At 36.8% G+C, this 12,273-nt stretch overlaps 1 protein-coding gene across 1 annotated transcript in view; it reads right to left on the reverse strand.

Moving 5' to 3' along the window:
- Window positions 1-1,877: 1,877 nt before the first annotated feature.
- Window positions 1,878-12,273, reverse strand: part of LOC104620436 (origin recognition complex subunit 3-like) — a 17,861-nt gene continuing 7,465 nt past the window's right edge. The window contains exons 5-11 of the mRNA XM_010286645.1: window positions 11,978-12,114; window positions 9,778-9,937; window positions 8,844-8,957; window positions 6,882-7,015; window positions 6,346-6,409; window positions 2,866-2,982; window positions 1,878-1,961 (exon numbers count right to left, since the gene is read on the reverse strand). Of these exons, the coding sequence (XP_010284947.1) occupies window positions 1,878-1,961; window positions 2,866-2,982; window positions 6,346-6,409; window positions 6,882-7,015; window positions 8,844-8,957; window positions 9,778-9,937; window positions 11,978-12,114 (810 nt within the window). The remainder of the gene's footprint in view (window positions 1,962-2,865; window positions 2,983-6,345; window positions 6,410-6,881; window positions 7,016-8,843; window positions 8,958-9,777; window positions 9,938-11,977; window positions 12,115-12,273) is intronic.

The following is a 12,273-nucleotide window of genomic DNA, read 5'->3' on the forward strand; positions in this document are numbered from 1 at the left end:
GCGAGACCTCTGCCAGTTGCTTACAGAATGTCCCATTTGCCTCTTCATCCTGGTTGGGTGGTCTATAACAGTCTCCTAGCAGGATATCTGCCTCGTTGGCCTTCCCCCTCATCCTTACCCATAAACACTCGAGTGGGTCTTCACAATCGTTGATTTCTATACGATCAAAACGCTCCCTAACATACAGAGCCACCCCACTGCCTCTCCTTCCATGCCTATCCCTTCTGAAGAGCTTATAGCCATCCATTGCAGCACTCCAGTCATGAGATTCATCCCACCATGTTTCTGTGATGGCAACTAAGTCATAGCTGTCCCGCTGCACAAAGGCTTCCAGCTCCTCCTGTTTGCTGCCCACGATGCGTGCATTGGTGTAGATGCACTTGAGCTGGGCTATTGATTTCACCCCCAACTCTGGCATGCCACCCTTAGGCTCATCCCTAGTAAGACTGGTTTTATCCCCTTCCCCATTTGAATCTAGTTTGAAGCCCTCTCAGTGAGGCCTGCCAACTCGTAAGCAAGAATCCTTTTGTCCCTTGAAGACAGCTGCACTCCATCTGCTGCCAGGAGGTCCGGTGCTGTGTAAACCGCCTTGTGGTCAAAAACCCCAAAATTCTGCCAACGGCACCAGCTCCTGAGCCACGTGTTGACCAAGTGTGCTTTCCTATTCCTTTCAGTGTTCCTCCTTGCCACTGAAGGGATTGACAAAAACACTACCTGTGCTCCCGCTCTATCGATCTGTCACCCCAGTGCTCTGAAGTCCCTTTTAACTGCCTGTGGGCTTCTTAGCGCAAACTCATCGTTGCCAACCTGTATGACCAACAGTGGGTAGTAATTGGGTAGAATAGACAGTACAGGAAAGCAAAATGACACATTTGTAGGCGAGGGTTGATAAGTGATTGAGTGCTGTCGAGATTCAGGAAAGCCAGAGAGGCATTAACAAGGAAAGACTGTAGAAATGACAAATCAAGTATGTAATCATTTCAAAGGAATGAGGGTAAAGAACATAGTGCGGTGGCTATGTGCAAGAACCACTCAGTATGGCAAACATACAGTTTGAAGAGTATGTTTCTTTGTGTGTATGAGCCCAGAAGGTTATCCTCCACCCACCACTGACACGGTTTTTCTATGCAATTTTATTGTCAGACACATCAAACCTCACAAGCTCAGAGGTACTTGAAGAGGCAGTTGTTGCATCAGCTCCTTGTGCAACAGAACCAATATATTATTTGAATGAATGCAGCTATCGGGAAACAGCCACTTGCCATGATAAAGCATGTTTAAAAGTCTGTAGCTGCAACATTGCAATTGAAGGGTTTTCTATTAAGAAAATAGGCTTAGATTATTTTTCCATTTTAAACACTGACAAACAACACAAGTGTAGGCTCTCCTAAAGTCCTAAGCTCACAGTAACACAAAAAATTAACTCAGTCCATGTACAAACTGTTAAGACACAGGAGGCAGGGGCAGAGCAGTAAAATAAAAAAATAAGAAAGGCCTCAGCTACTCATTTGGAACAGATTCTAATTTTCACAACAGATTAAAATTTAGGCCAACTAAAACGAATAATTTGATTGATAATATCTAACACAACATACTTTAAAAGACAAAACTCAACTGATGCTCTCATTCACAGACAGTAATCGCAGTGGTTTCAGCACAATTACTCAGGGCATAAGCGATATTAGAACCTGGCCGAGTTTCATGGAAAACAGTAGAAAGACAAAATGAAAACAGCAGTCAATTATACTTGCAAACAATCCTACAACTAGCTGTGAACAGGTAATATCCTGAGCTTTAAATTCCAGAATAACCGATGACTGATATTCTCCATGTGTACAGTGGTATTAAAATAAAATGAGAGGAGAAAAAAAAAAAAATCACCTTGCTAGCTGAAGAGATGACTCATATTCCTCCGTTTCCCACACTTGGTTTTCCAAACATGCACAGTGCAGCTCCCTGATCTGTTATGCAGAAGGTGAAGAAAGGATACGATGTTTTACAAACAATGTAATGTGGAACTCTTACAACAAGCTTTTCAAAGTAATATGTAATTCCTTTTGAGCTTGTTTTCCAGAGATGCAGAATGATTGAAAAAGAAATGAGAGTATTTAGCATCTTACAGAACCAAGCTCCTAGTGTTGCTGGAGTCTATGTGTTGCTCTGCACCGGCTTTCAAACAACTAACATTGAGATGAAGGTAAGTGAAGAGAACTGAGAGGAACTCCAATCAAATGCCCTAGCTAAAACATTTTCTTACTCTCAATACTGGGACAGTTCATGCTGATTTTGTAGTTAGGGACAGATTCTAACAACAGTGTGGAATACATTGAGAACTGAGAGACAAGTGCACATGCATAAAATATATTGCTCTTCTAGTGGAATGAGAAATTTCTTAGCATGAGAAGGTGGATTTAATGACATTAGAGCAATATGGCTATTGAAAGCAATTATCACTGTTGCCTTACTATCATTTCATTCTGTACAGAAAGTTGCTAAAACTCAGTCTCTTCATCTGAATTTGACTAGTGAGATAGTAGGTGGTAGAAGAGCATACACTGTCTGCAATGCATACACATAATCCCAGATTTGGGAAGTCAATGTGTGGATTCTTTTGCTGATCTGTACATCTGCGTCCTCCTGGAAACGCCTTTGTTGACTGACAAGGTATCATCCACACCACTAAAGAAACCACATGCTGTTGCCCTCTGCCCATAGAAAGAAAGCGTCTGTCTCCATTTTAAGAAGTAGGGGGCAAAGCAGGAGAATAGTAAAACAAAGAGAAAGAATAAATAAATACTTATTCATATGTCATGCTTTGAAACAAAAAAAACCATGTTTCACTAAAATGGAATAACAGTACATCACCTGCTTGCCCAAAGGATACTTTGGAAGAGAAGATGTGAAAACATGAAGACATCTCAGAACTGGAACATAATTTTCATGGTAAACATGCAAGTCCTCCAACAACTTTTGTACTGTTTCCTACAGTGACAGAATAATTGTTTTGTAAGTCATTCTGACATCCAATTATTTAAAAGTCTCATAAAGTACTTAAAATGACTCTGAAGTTTTGACGTTGTGGTATGCTATTATTTAAATCACCAGTGTTAAATTAAGACCACTATGCAAAAAAGCTGTGTTTCAACAGTTCACTACAATCACATTGCATATTGTTAACTTTACTATTTTCCTCCATCTCACTAGAGAATTATTATTGATTAGCATTATTATTTTACGATTTTCAACTATATTTAGCCTTTAGATTTGGTATGTCATCTTGCAAAATCAAGACTATACACTATACTTCTAACAGGCAATGAGAAATGATACAGCTACTTTTACTCAAATCCTTATTATTTGCATTTTTATATTACAAATACATTTAAAAATTTATTTCTTATATCGTGGGTGGCTGCTGTTCTTATTAGTTAGGTATATATAAAAAGACCAGTTCACAGAAAATAAAGAAATAGGCAGCTGCTGCTCCTATGTGCTCTTAATTTGACTTCTGTTTATTCAGATTGGGAACTGCAGAAAAAAAATAAAATCATGTATTAAGAAAAAGAAATTATTGACTGCTGCTACTGAATTTACTGGATGGCATCTCATTATCACTGGCCTCCCATGGAAGCATCTGTAACACTCCTTGGAAACTGCGCTTAAAATTTCTGATAGCTGTATTAAAGTACTTTGGGCTCATTATATTTAAGTTTGTGAGTCAGATGTCCTCTCACCTGTCTTCAGTCAAAGATAAAGAGGAAAAAAACCACAGGATTCTCTACATATTTTATTGTCATTTTGCTCAACTCTGAGCAAAGTATTCCAAATGGAAAGAAAAAAATAAAGTAAGCCACTGAAGCTCTCTAAAGTTAAACTGAAACAAAGGGTATCAAAGATTAAAGAAAAAAAGCAAAACCTTGTCTGCAGGCAATATAAGGAAATACTGACATGTGGAAAGATTAAGTATCATCCTGCAAAGACTGAAAGTAACAAAGACATTTAGTGCTGCAGAGAGCTTTCTGATGTTAAAAAAGTTCAAGATGATTAAAAACATTTCTCCCTGTAGACTTTTTATCTATTAGAATTTGAGGGTCACAGATATAACAATTGTTTAAATGAAATCCAAGACCTTAGGGTAGACACTCACAATAATTTTAATTCTAAGCAGGACCATTAAAGAAACATGAGTATCCCCACCACAAAAAAAGCTGAGAGAAGAAAACAAGTTCTCTTTAATGCTGCTACCTCAGTTTTATTCCCCCAAACCCAGAGCATGATAGTATCTGTACTTCCCTCATCTTGTTTCCCAGCTCAAGACTGATGTAGTTAATATACATAAATAGCAGTACAGTAGGACTATGTATTTCACCAAATAATGGAGTGAAAAGGCATATTCTGTTTCAGAAGAGTCTAAAAACATTATTAGAAGACTATGCAATGTTATTTTCATAAATATAGATCGCCACATTTACATAATTTCAAATGAAAATTGCCATGAAAACTTTCAGAGCTGTAAGTAATTAGGATGTAAAACTGCTTTTAAAACTGATTATACTAAATAGGTGGAACTCTTTTCCATAGTTATTAAAAAAAGTGGTAACAACATGGAATACAAACTGCAGCTGACAATGGGTGTTGAAGGTTTAGGTGCTAAGCTTGAACAGAAAGTTTACCTGGTCCTGAACACGAACAGTAAATTTACATGAAGTAGTACCACTGTGACTTTGAAAGTGTTTCTGAAGTTTGGAATGATAGATTAGTGCAAGTACAAAGTGCGTTAGTGCAACATACAGAATAAACAACACCTCATTAATGCAGCAGTAGGGCCTTTTCTCCCCAAGTAGACTACACTGCCAGCTTGACAATGCAATGATAGTCCTGCCCTCAATCGTAGAGATTAGAACAAGTGTCTTCAATTAAAATTTGTCAGAAGCATCACATGCACATAAGCACAAGAATTCCAGCTTCTTTCCCAAACTTAGGGGTAAGGCTTGTGAAATAAGGGGTATATTATTAAACATATAAAGTTTAAGCTGATGAGTATTCAACTTTCAAAGTAGCAGCCCATTATATGGTCTTTAAACTTTAAACAAAGAAACAGAGTCTCAGCTGCTCGTTCTCACTCCTTCCCTCCTCCTGTTGTTTCAACAGAAGTATTTATGCACCTGCAGAGTGAACTGCATCAGGGAAATCATTCTGCATAAACAACCCAGCAGAAAAAAGTCCCATGCCTTGTCTTTTTTTTAGTCAGGTTGCTTTAATTGGATTGTTTCTCTGATGACATTCATCGCACAGCCACACAAGCAGTTGTGCTGGGACATCTGCTGAGGTGTTAATAAACAGCCAGGGAACAGCAGAAGCTTAAGCTATTTTTGCCACTGGAGACTATGGATCATAAAATCATGTCTCGCCTTGACTATTATAATTGCACTGCATTTGCAAACTTGCCTGCTCTACCAATCTCTCTTCCAGCCATTACCATTGCTCTTCACACTTGAAAAGTCCTCACAGACCAGGAAGCTCTGCTAGGATAAATTAATTGCTTTATCTCTAGTAGTACCATTTGCCTGACAGGTTAGTTATACTTGAGATGAAGAGTTAGGAGAAAGCCTTTACGCTGAGCAATGCTTCTACTGGGAGTGGTTCAGCTAGTGAAAATAACCAATAGACCTTTGTTGGTGAATTCCTAAAGGGCTACATCTGGGGATGCTGCCCTGAGTAATTTTAATCTTTGTTCTTAAAAAATAAAAAAGGAGCAAGGAGAGTGGGACAAAATTTTATTCTACCCTTTCCCTCACTGTAATAACATGACTACAATACTACAATAGTAGTAGCCTGACTTAATCACTTAACAAACATGTAACATAAATTAAAGTTTTAATCCTGTACGACATCTAGTGTGAATGTGTGCCTCAGGATCCAGACTGCCCTACTGAGTTCAATCAGAAACTACACAGAGAGTATGGAGGATTAAGAGCTTATGAAATAACCTCAAAGATTACTTGCTCATTCTTCAAACACTTCACTGACTTAAGCATTAAAAGACCAGGCCATAAATAAAACTTGTAACCTTCTTTTTAAGCAGCTGAATTTCTAGACATAGCTAAAAACTGATGTAAGAAAAGTTGTGCAGCTTTCTATAAAAGGTATGCCTGGCAATCCTAGAGATTTGTAATTTTGACCTGCCTATTCTAATTCTCCATTACTGGACATGAAGCACAGTATGTACTGTATGAAAGATGTTATACAGAACTCTACATCTTAGTCTTGTATTTTATTATGCTCCACAAACTAATATATAAGGGAAGTAACTTTTGCTCTCCAAAGACATTCTTAAAATTTTACCTTTAAGAAGTTGTCTGCTGTCAGCAGTGCAATCTGTTTCTCTGATACTTGACCTTCCACATACCTGATGGCAAGAAAAAACAAGAACCTAAAAATTATAATGTAAAGGATGATTAAAGATTATAGGGTTAAAAAAATTCAAGAAGTTTATGCTGCTACAAGGATTTCTTTGGAAAGAGTCAAATGCAGCAAATTGAAAGGGCACTCCAAAACCCTAGAGATTATGCTCCAAGTCAGCTTAACAAGTTCAAAAGTGATTTATGGTTATTTGTCATAATAGCTTGTTTCTGTATTAAGAACAAGAGGGGAAAAAAAAAGTTCAAGTGATTACACATCACAGAAGCTGTACTCTCTAGACCAGAAGATTTAGGCTTCCTGAAATTATTTAGAACTGTACTTTTGATCAATTACCTTTGCTATAGAAACATATGCACAACTGATCTACAGCTTTCATGAAGCTACGTTTATAGATTCCTTTTATCTTTTCTAAAGCTGACTAAATACAAGATTGTCCAAAAAATTATTTCCCTTTTTACCTTCTAAAAGAGGGCAGTCTTCGAATATTTTCACACTGGTCATGTGATAAAGAATTAACTCTCTTCTTAGCATCTACCAACTGGCAACACAGTACACTAAGAGGCTGGGAATAGAAGTGCTCCACAATACAGAGCTGAAAAACAAAGCAAGAACCAGTGATGTTAATAAAATCCATCCTCCCTGCTATATCTACTTTTTAATGCTTTCTTATAACTACAGTGCATATATTACAATGGTAGTAATGGTATTCCTTTAAAAAAAATTCATTACAGTTCATAAATATTCCCTAAGTCACTACAGGACACTGATTATTCAGTTTTAAATACAGTCACATAATCACCTTTTTTGGTCTGTGCACTATTTGTATTCAGTACCCTCACCTTTCCCTCCTCTTACATAATAACTATAGCTTGTCAAATATTTTCTACTCACTTACGTGAATTACTGCATCCTTTAGGTTACATCTTCAGCACCAACGCTCACAAATAACAAGGCATATATTTAAAGAAATGAAAAGCAACTACTGTACAGAAGCAAACTTATCACATGTCCTAATTCCAACTTCTGTTTCATGTACACAAAAATCCACTGCTAAGCTCTTACTATGCACATGTACAAACACGCTTTGTCACTGATTTCAGTAGTACTAAATGTTTGTAGCGTCAGGGCCTTGCAGAATAGTAGCACAGACTGATCACATCTATTCTTAAAAAAGAAACAAGAACCTAATCAGACTACCTCACTAAAAACTTCTAAAACATAGAAAACTGTCAAAGACCCTTCCTACCAGAAAAGTTAATATCAATCCTAGACATAACAAAATGATGGTGATCATTTGTATCTAGCACTTAGGAAATTTGATCTGAAATTACTTCATCCTTGAATACTTTTAACACAGAAAGACGCAGCCATATGCAGTCAGGGCTAGGACCTGTATCATCCTATCAGGCCAATGGCGAAATCATTAAATCCTGGTGACTCTTCTAATAAGAGGAGTTGAAATCTATGAAAGACCATGCAGGTCCATCTTGCAGGAAGAGGTACTACAGCCACGATATTTCTCCTGGCCATGTGTAATCACTGAATCTTTGATATCAAAGAATCTGAGACACTCTAAAGGTATATGACACTAAAAGGGCATGTTTTACTAAAAGGTTCACTCATGGAACAAGGCAAGAAAGAAACAATTTCACAATCCTGCATTAAAACAGATTACAGGAACTACAAATTTTTTGGACACAATCCACAAAAGCTACAAGGAGACTCAGACACAGAAATACATCTAGATATGAAGATCTATATAAGCCGATAAAAATATAATTATCATGCTCTGTATAGACTAGTTTTTGAAACCTTGAAGTCTTCCACTTTGTCTCCTGAGAGGGTAAATGTAACTCTTGCATTGCTGCACAGCTGCTTGGAGCACAGGCACCACCTACTCTGCGGCACAAAGTGACCGACCCTACAGTTCTATTCCCTCAAAAGGCAAGAAGTGCACATCCATAAACTGTGCCAGAAGAGATCAAGAAGGGAAGAGAATCTGCTGTAGCCTACTCACACCATGACAAACCAGAGTACAAGGACCTTGTACAGAGGATCAGAACTGGAGAATTCTGCCAAGGGTGTTAAAAGCTACAAGTTAACCTATAGCAAAATCTAGGTCTTTCTACCCACTAAGGCAGGTTACCCTTTTAAATGTAACCTTTAAATATAGTTTTTTGGGTGCAGAGTAAGCTTTTACATGCATCTTATACCTGTCCTCCAAGTTTTCCTTTAAAACCTTCACAGTTAAAGCTTTAACTTTAAAATATTCACCTGTTCACAGATCCAAACTGTTTCCAAAGGACATTTTTTCATCCAGTCCTGTGACAGCGAGATTAGGACCTAAGAAATCTTTAAGTGCCTAGTAATTACCCTTTGTTTCCACAACCATAATTTGAGTTCTTGTTACCATTGCCTACCTGAAATCCTTTGATAAAGTTCTGGACAGAAAAATCATGGTACAAGAATATGTTGATGAGAACCTGCAGAACTTTCTCACCCAGTTTAAAGGGAAACTGGGCTGTCAGAAGCAGCTAAGGGAGACAAAAAAGGAAAAGTGTAGCCATAGCAGAAATTCTTTCCTAAATTCAACTTAGCAAAATTTATATATACAATTTGATATAACTCTCAGTATGTGTTAGCATTCAACTAAATGAGATACTAAACATGTTGTCAACTTCTAAAACCAGTATTTCTACTACAACATCCAGACAAAGATTGACTTCCAGTTTATTATTTCACCACATTTTTGTAAGTACCTTTTACTAATATGCAACATTTGAAGTTAGTTTTGCAAAACACTGTTTTTGTATTTATTTTTAAAATTGCAAACAACAGAACAGAGATTGCTGTACCAACCAGGCATACCACTATTTTCAGCACGTGTAACAGCGATTTTGGAAATCCTGCAAAGTGCTGTACCAGGAATCGCACAGGCACAGTGTCTATATGGCTTGACCATTTGGATAACTCTGCTAATTTTTGACAGGCAGCAAAATTCAGGCTGAACTGAATTTTTCTATGTTTAAAGCTATCGTTTTCTGGAACAAAGTAAAACTCAAATCAAAGCACTACTTTCATGAAGAGGTGGGAATGTCAAAGTATAATCGCCCAAGTATGCGTGCACAGATGTGAATGCAAATGTAAGATGAAAGCAGATGTGTGAGTGCATCTCAATGTGAGAAGGAAGTTCTCAGTATTAAGCTACTCTGCAGCTATGAGTAGAAATATCCAAAAGTCACAGCTCTCTGGAACAGATTCCATTTCAAAAGTTTCAGACAAACCTACTTTTAAAGTCCACACATGTACACTGTGCTTGACTACACACACACTCCTATTTAGAAAGGAAATTACCTTCTCAATTATAGTAGACAGGTGGTCCTTGCAGGAAAGGGACTGGAAAAGCTCTATGCAGAGCAGAGAGGAAACAGAGTGAGGAAGTAAGCTGTGGATAATCATTGGAGATGTAGCGATTCCAAAAATCAGGACTAGAGGTAATTCACGAATATGCTGACTAGATCATGGGGTGAGACAGAAAAAAACATAATAGTTACATTACAGAAAATCATTAAACAAATGCATTATGTTGCTACTGCAGCTTAGATGCAGAAAGGGGTAAATTAAAAGATTTGTTGCCAGTAAACCAAAAGAGTTTTGATGTGGAGTAAAATAAAAAAGAAAGGAAGCTACTTAAAGCCCTAAAGTAGAAAAGCAAATTGAATTACATTTTAGGATTCAAATTTCAGGAAGTGGCATAAAAAGCATGTTTTCAGTTAGAGTATGGTACCAGTCCTTTCTTCCCAAAAAGTCAGAGAACTGAATCTTACGATTTTTTTTTTTCCAAAGAAATGGAGTAAAAATAGGAAGAGACATTAAACAGCTAACAGCCTCAAGAAAACGTACAAATTTTATACCATTTAATAAATTTAAAATAAATATGAAACCTCTTTAACGTTCTATGTTCCCATTACACTTAAAAAAAAGAATTCCAACTTCTCCAGATTCAATCTTCCTCTTCAGATAGTTTTTTAGTATAAGCTTTGGGAACTGATAAGTAGGACCGAATGTTTTATTCCTTGTGAACAGCATACAATTTATACAAAATACAATGTTTCCAGTATTATTTCATCACTATTTTCCATTTTTTATTAGATACAAGGAGATAGAAATTCTGCTATCTTAAATATCTTCTAGGTTAAAATTGACAAATTATTCCTTTCCCCTGTTTTCACCACAGCGATTTTTGGACCTTTGTGTTTTAATTGTTATAACACAATTATTTAATTTCTCTAACTCCTCAAAAGTCTTTGCTAGAGATTTAAACATAAACCAAATAAACTTCATATATTACTGAGAGAAACTGAATCTTGTGATTAACAGAAGAACCTCTCACATTTACCCACTTCACCCTTATTATTAAACATGTGTAAGACTGAAACGGAGACAACCCAATCTCTACAATTATCCCAAAGGTCTTTTTCAAAGCATTATGCAACTCTGCCAAGCTTTTATTTTACCCATTACTTTTATCAAGATAATCTTTAAGTTATAGGACCATTTGAATCCTCTAAACCTATTTTGTGAAGAGACACAGTCTATGAAAAAAGTGTATTTGCAAATAGTTGACTGATAGACCTGAACTGCACTTCATTTACATTCCACATGCTCATAATTAGGTATTTATCCTTGCCATAAAAAGCAAAATAAAACACAACACTTAAAAAACAATTAAAACCTCATTTCCCCCTGCCTTACATCCTAATTACTTCCAGATAATTGTGCATTTCTGATTTTACTTCTTGAAATATTCCCCAGAGAATCCATTTGCCAGATCTGAAGTAGGCAAAATATTTTTATTGTGGGTCTCTCAGCAAGTGAAATTGTCTAGCCTTGTTTCGAGGTAATGTCAGGTGTGCATGCTGCAGCTGAATTAATTGTACAACTGCAGCCTCAGTTCTGCTGCAACTATAGTTTCAATCTGGGGACTAAATGTAAGATGTTCTTTTTAGAGAACAGCATAGGTTTTTTATTGGTATGCGTGAAGGAAGGACAGAAGCACAGTAGCACCTGAAGTAGTCATCTACTCATTACAGATCCTAGCCAACACTGAGAAATTCTCTGGGGAAGTTTTATATACTTCTATTAGTAAGCTAGTGACCTTTAAGCAGCATTACATCAGTAGTCATATGCAAAATATACTCTGCAAACAATTTTAAAAGTCTACAGAAGAAAGATCTAGTCATCTTAAAAAATTAGTTTCAGAATCACAAATTCTGTAACAATGAATACCAATAAATCCTCTTATGTAAAGACTTAAATCATCCACGCGATATCTCAACAAAGTTCTTAGGCACTCTGGTTCAGAGTCCCAGGTTAGCTTCAGAATAATTTATCCCCAAAACGTAGCAAATAGTTTTTTGCTCAATCACTGCTGCAAAGAAGCAGCATCAATATTTGATTCCAACTCTCCATGGGCCTCAATGTTACACTTCAGAACAGCTGCAAGTAGAAAATGGGTAAAGGAGTGGAAGAACTGAACTTCAGGTCACGTTACCTGCTGATGACTATGAAGTCCTGAAGTACTTTGGTGGTGAAACTTTCCATGTCTTTGAATATAACTACAACTGGAGGAGATTGACAATGTCTAGAAGAGGAAGTTCTTTTTTTGCTTGGAGTTTCAGAATTTTTTTTCTTTAAAGCCATTTGTTATGCATTAATAAACAGAAGACAGGAAAATAAAAGATTAAATCACATCTACGATACTATAATGCTCCAAAGTGATATGACTGACTTTTTGCTACAGTTGTATTTATTATTAGCATCTAGAATTGCAATTTTTCTTCCATTTGG

The sequence above is a fragment of the Phaethon lepturus genome, unplaced genomic scaffold, assembly GCF_000687285.1.
Source record: "Phaethon lepturus isolate BGI_N335 unplaced genomic scaffold, ASM68728v1 scaffold54424, whole genome shotgun sequence".
Classification (NCBI taxonomy): Eukaryota; Metazoa; Chordata; class Aves; order Phaethontiformes; family Phaethontidae; genus Phaethon; species Phaethon lepturus.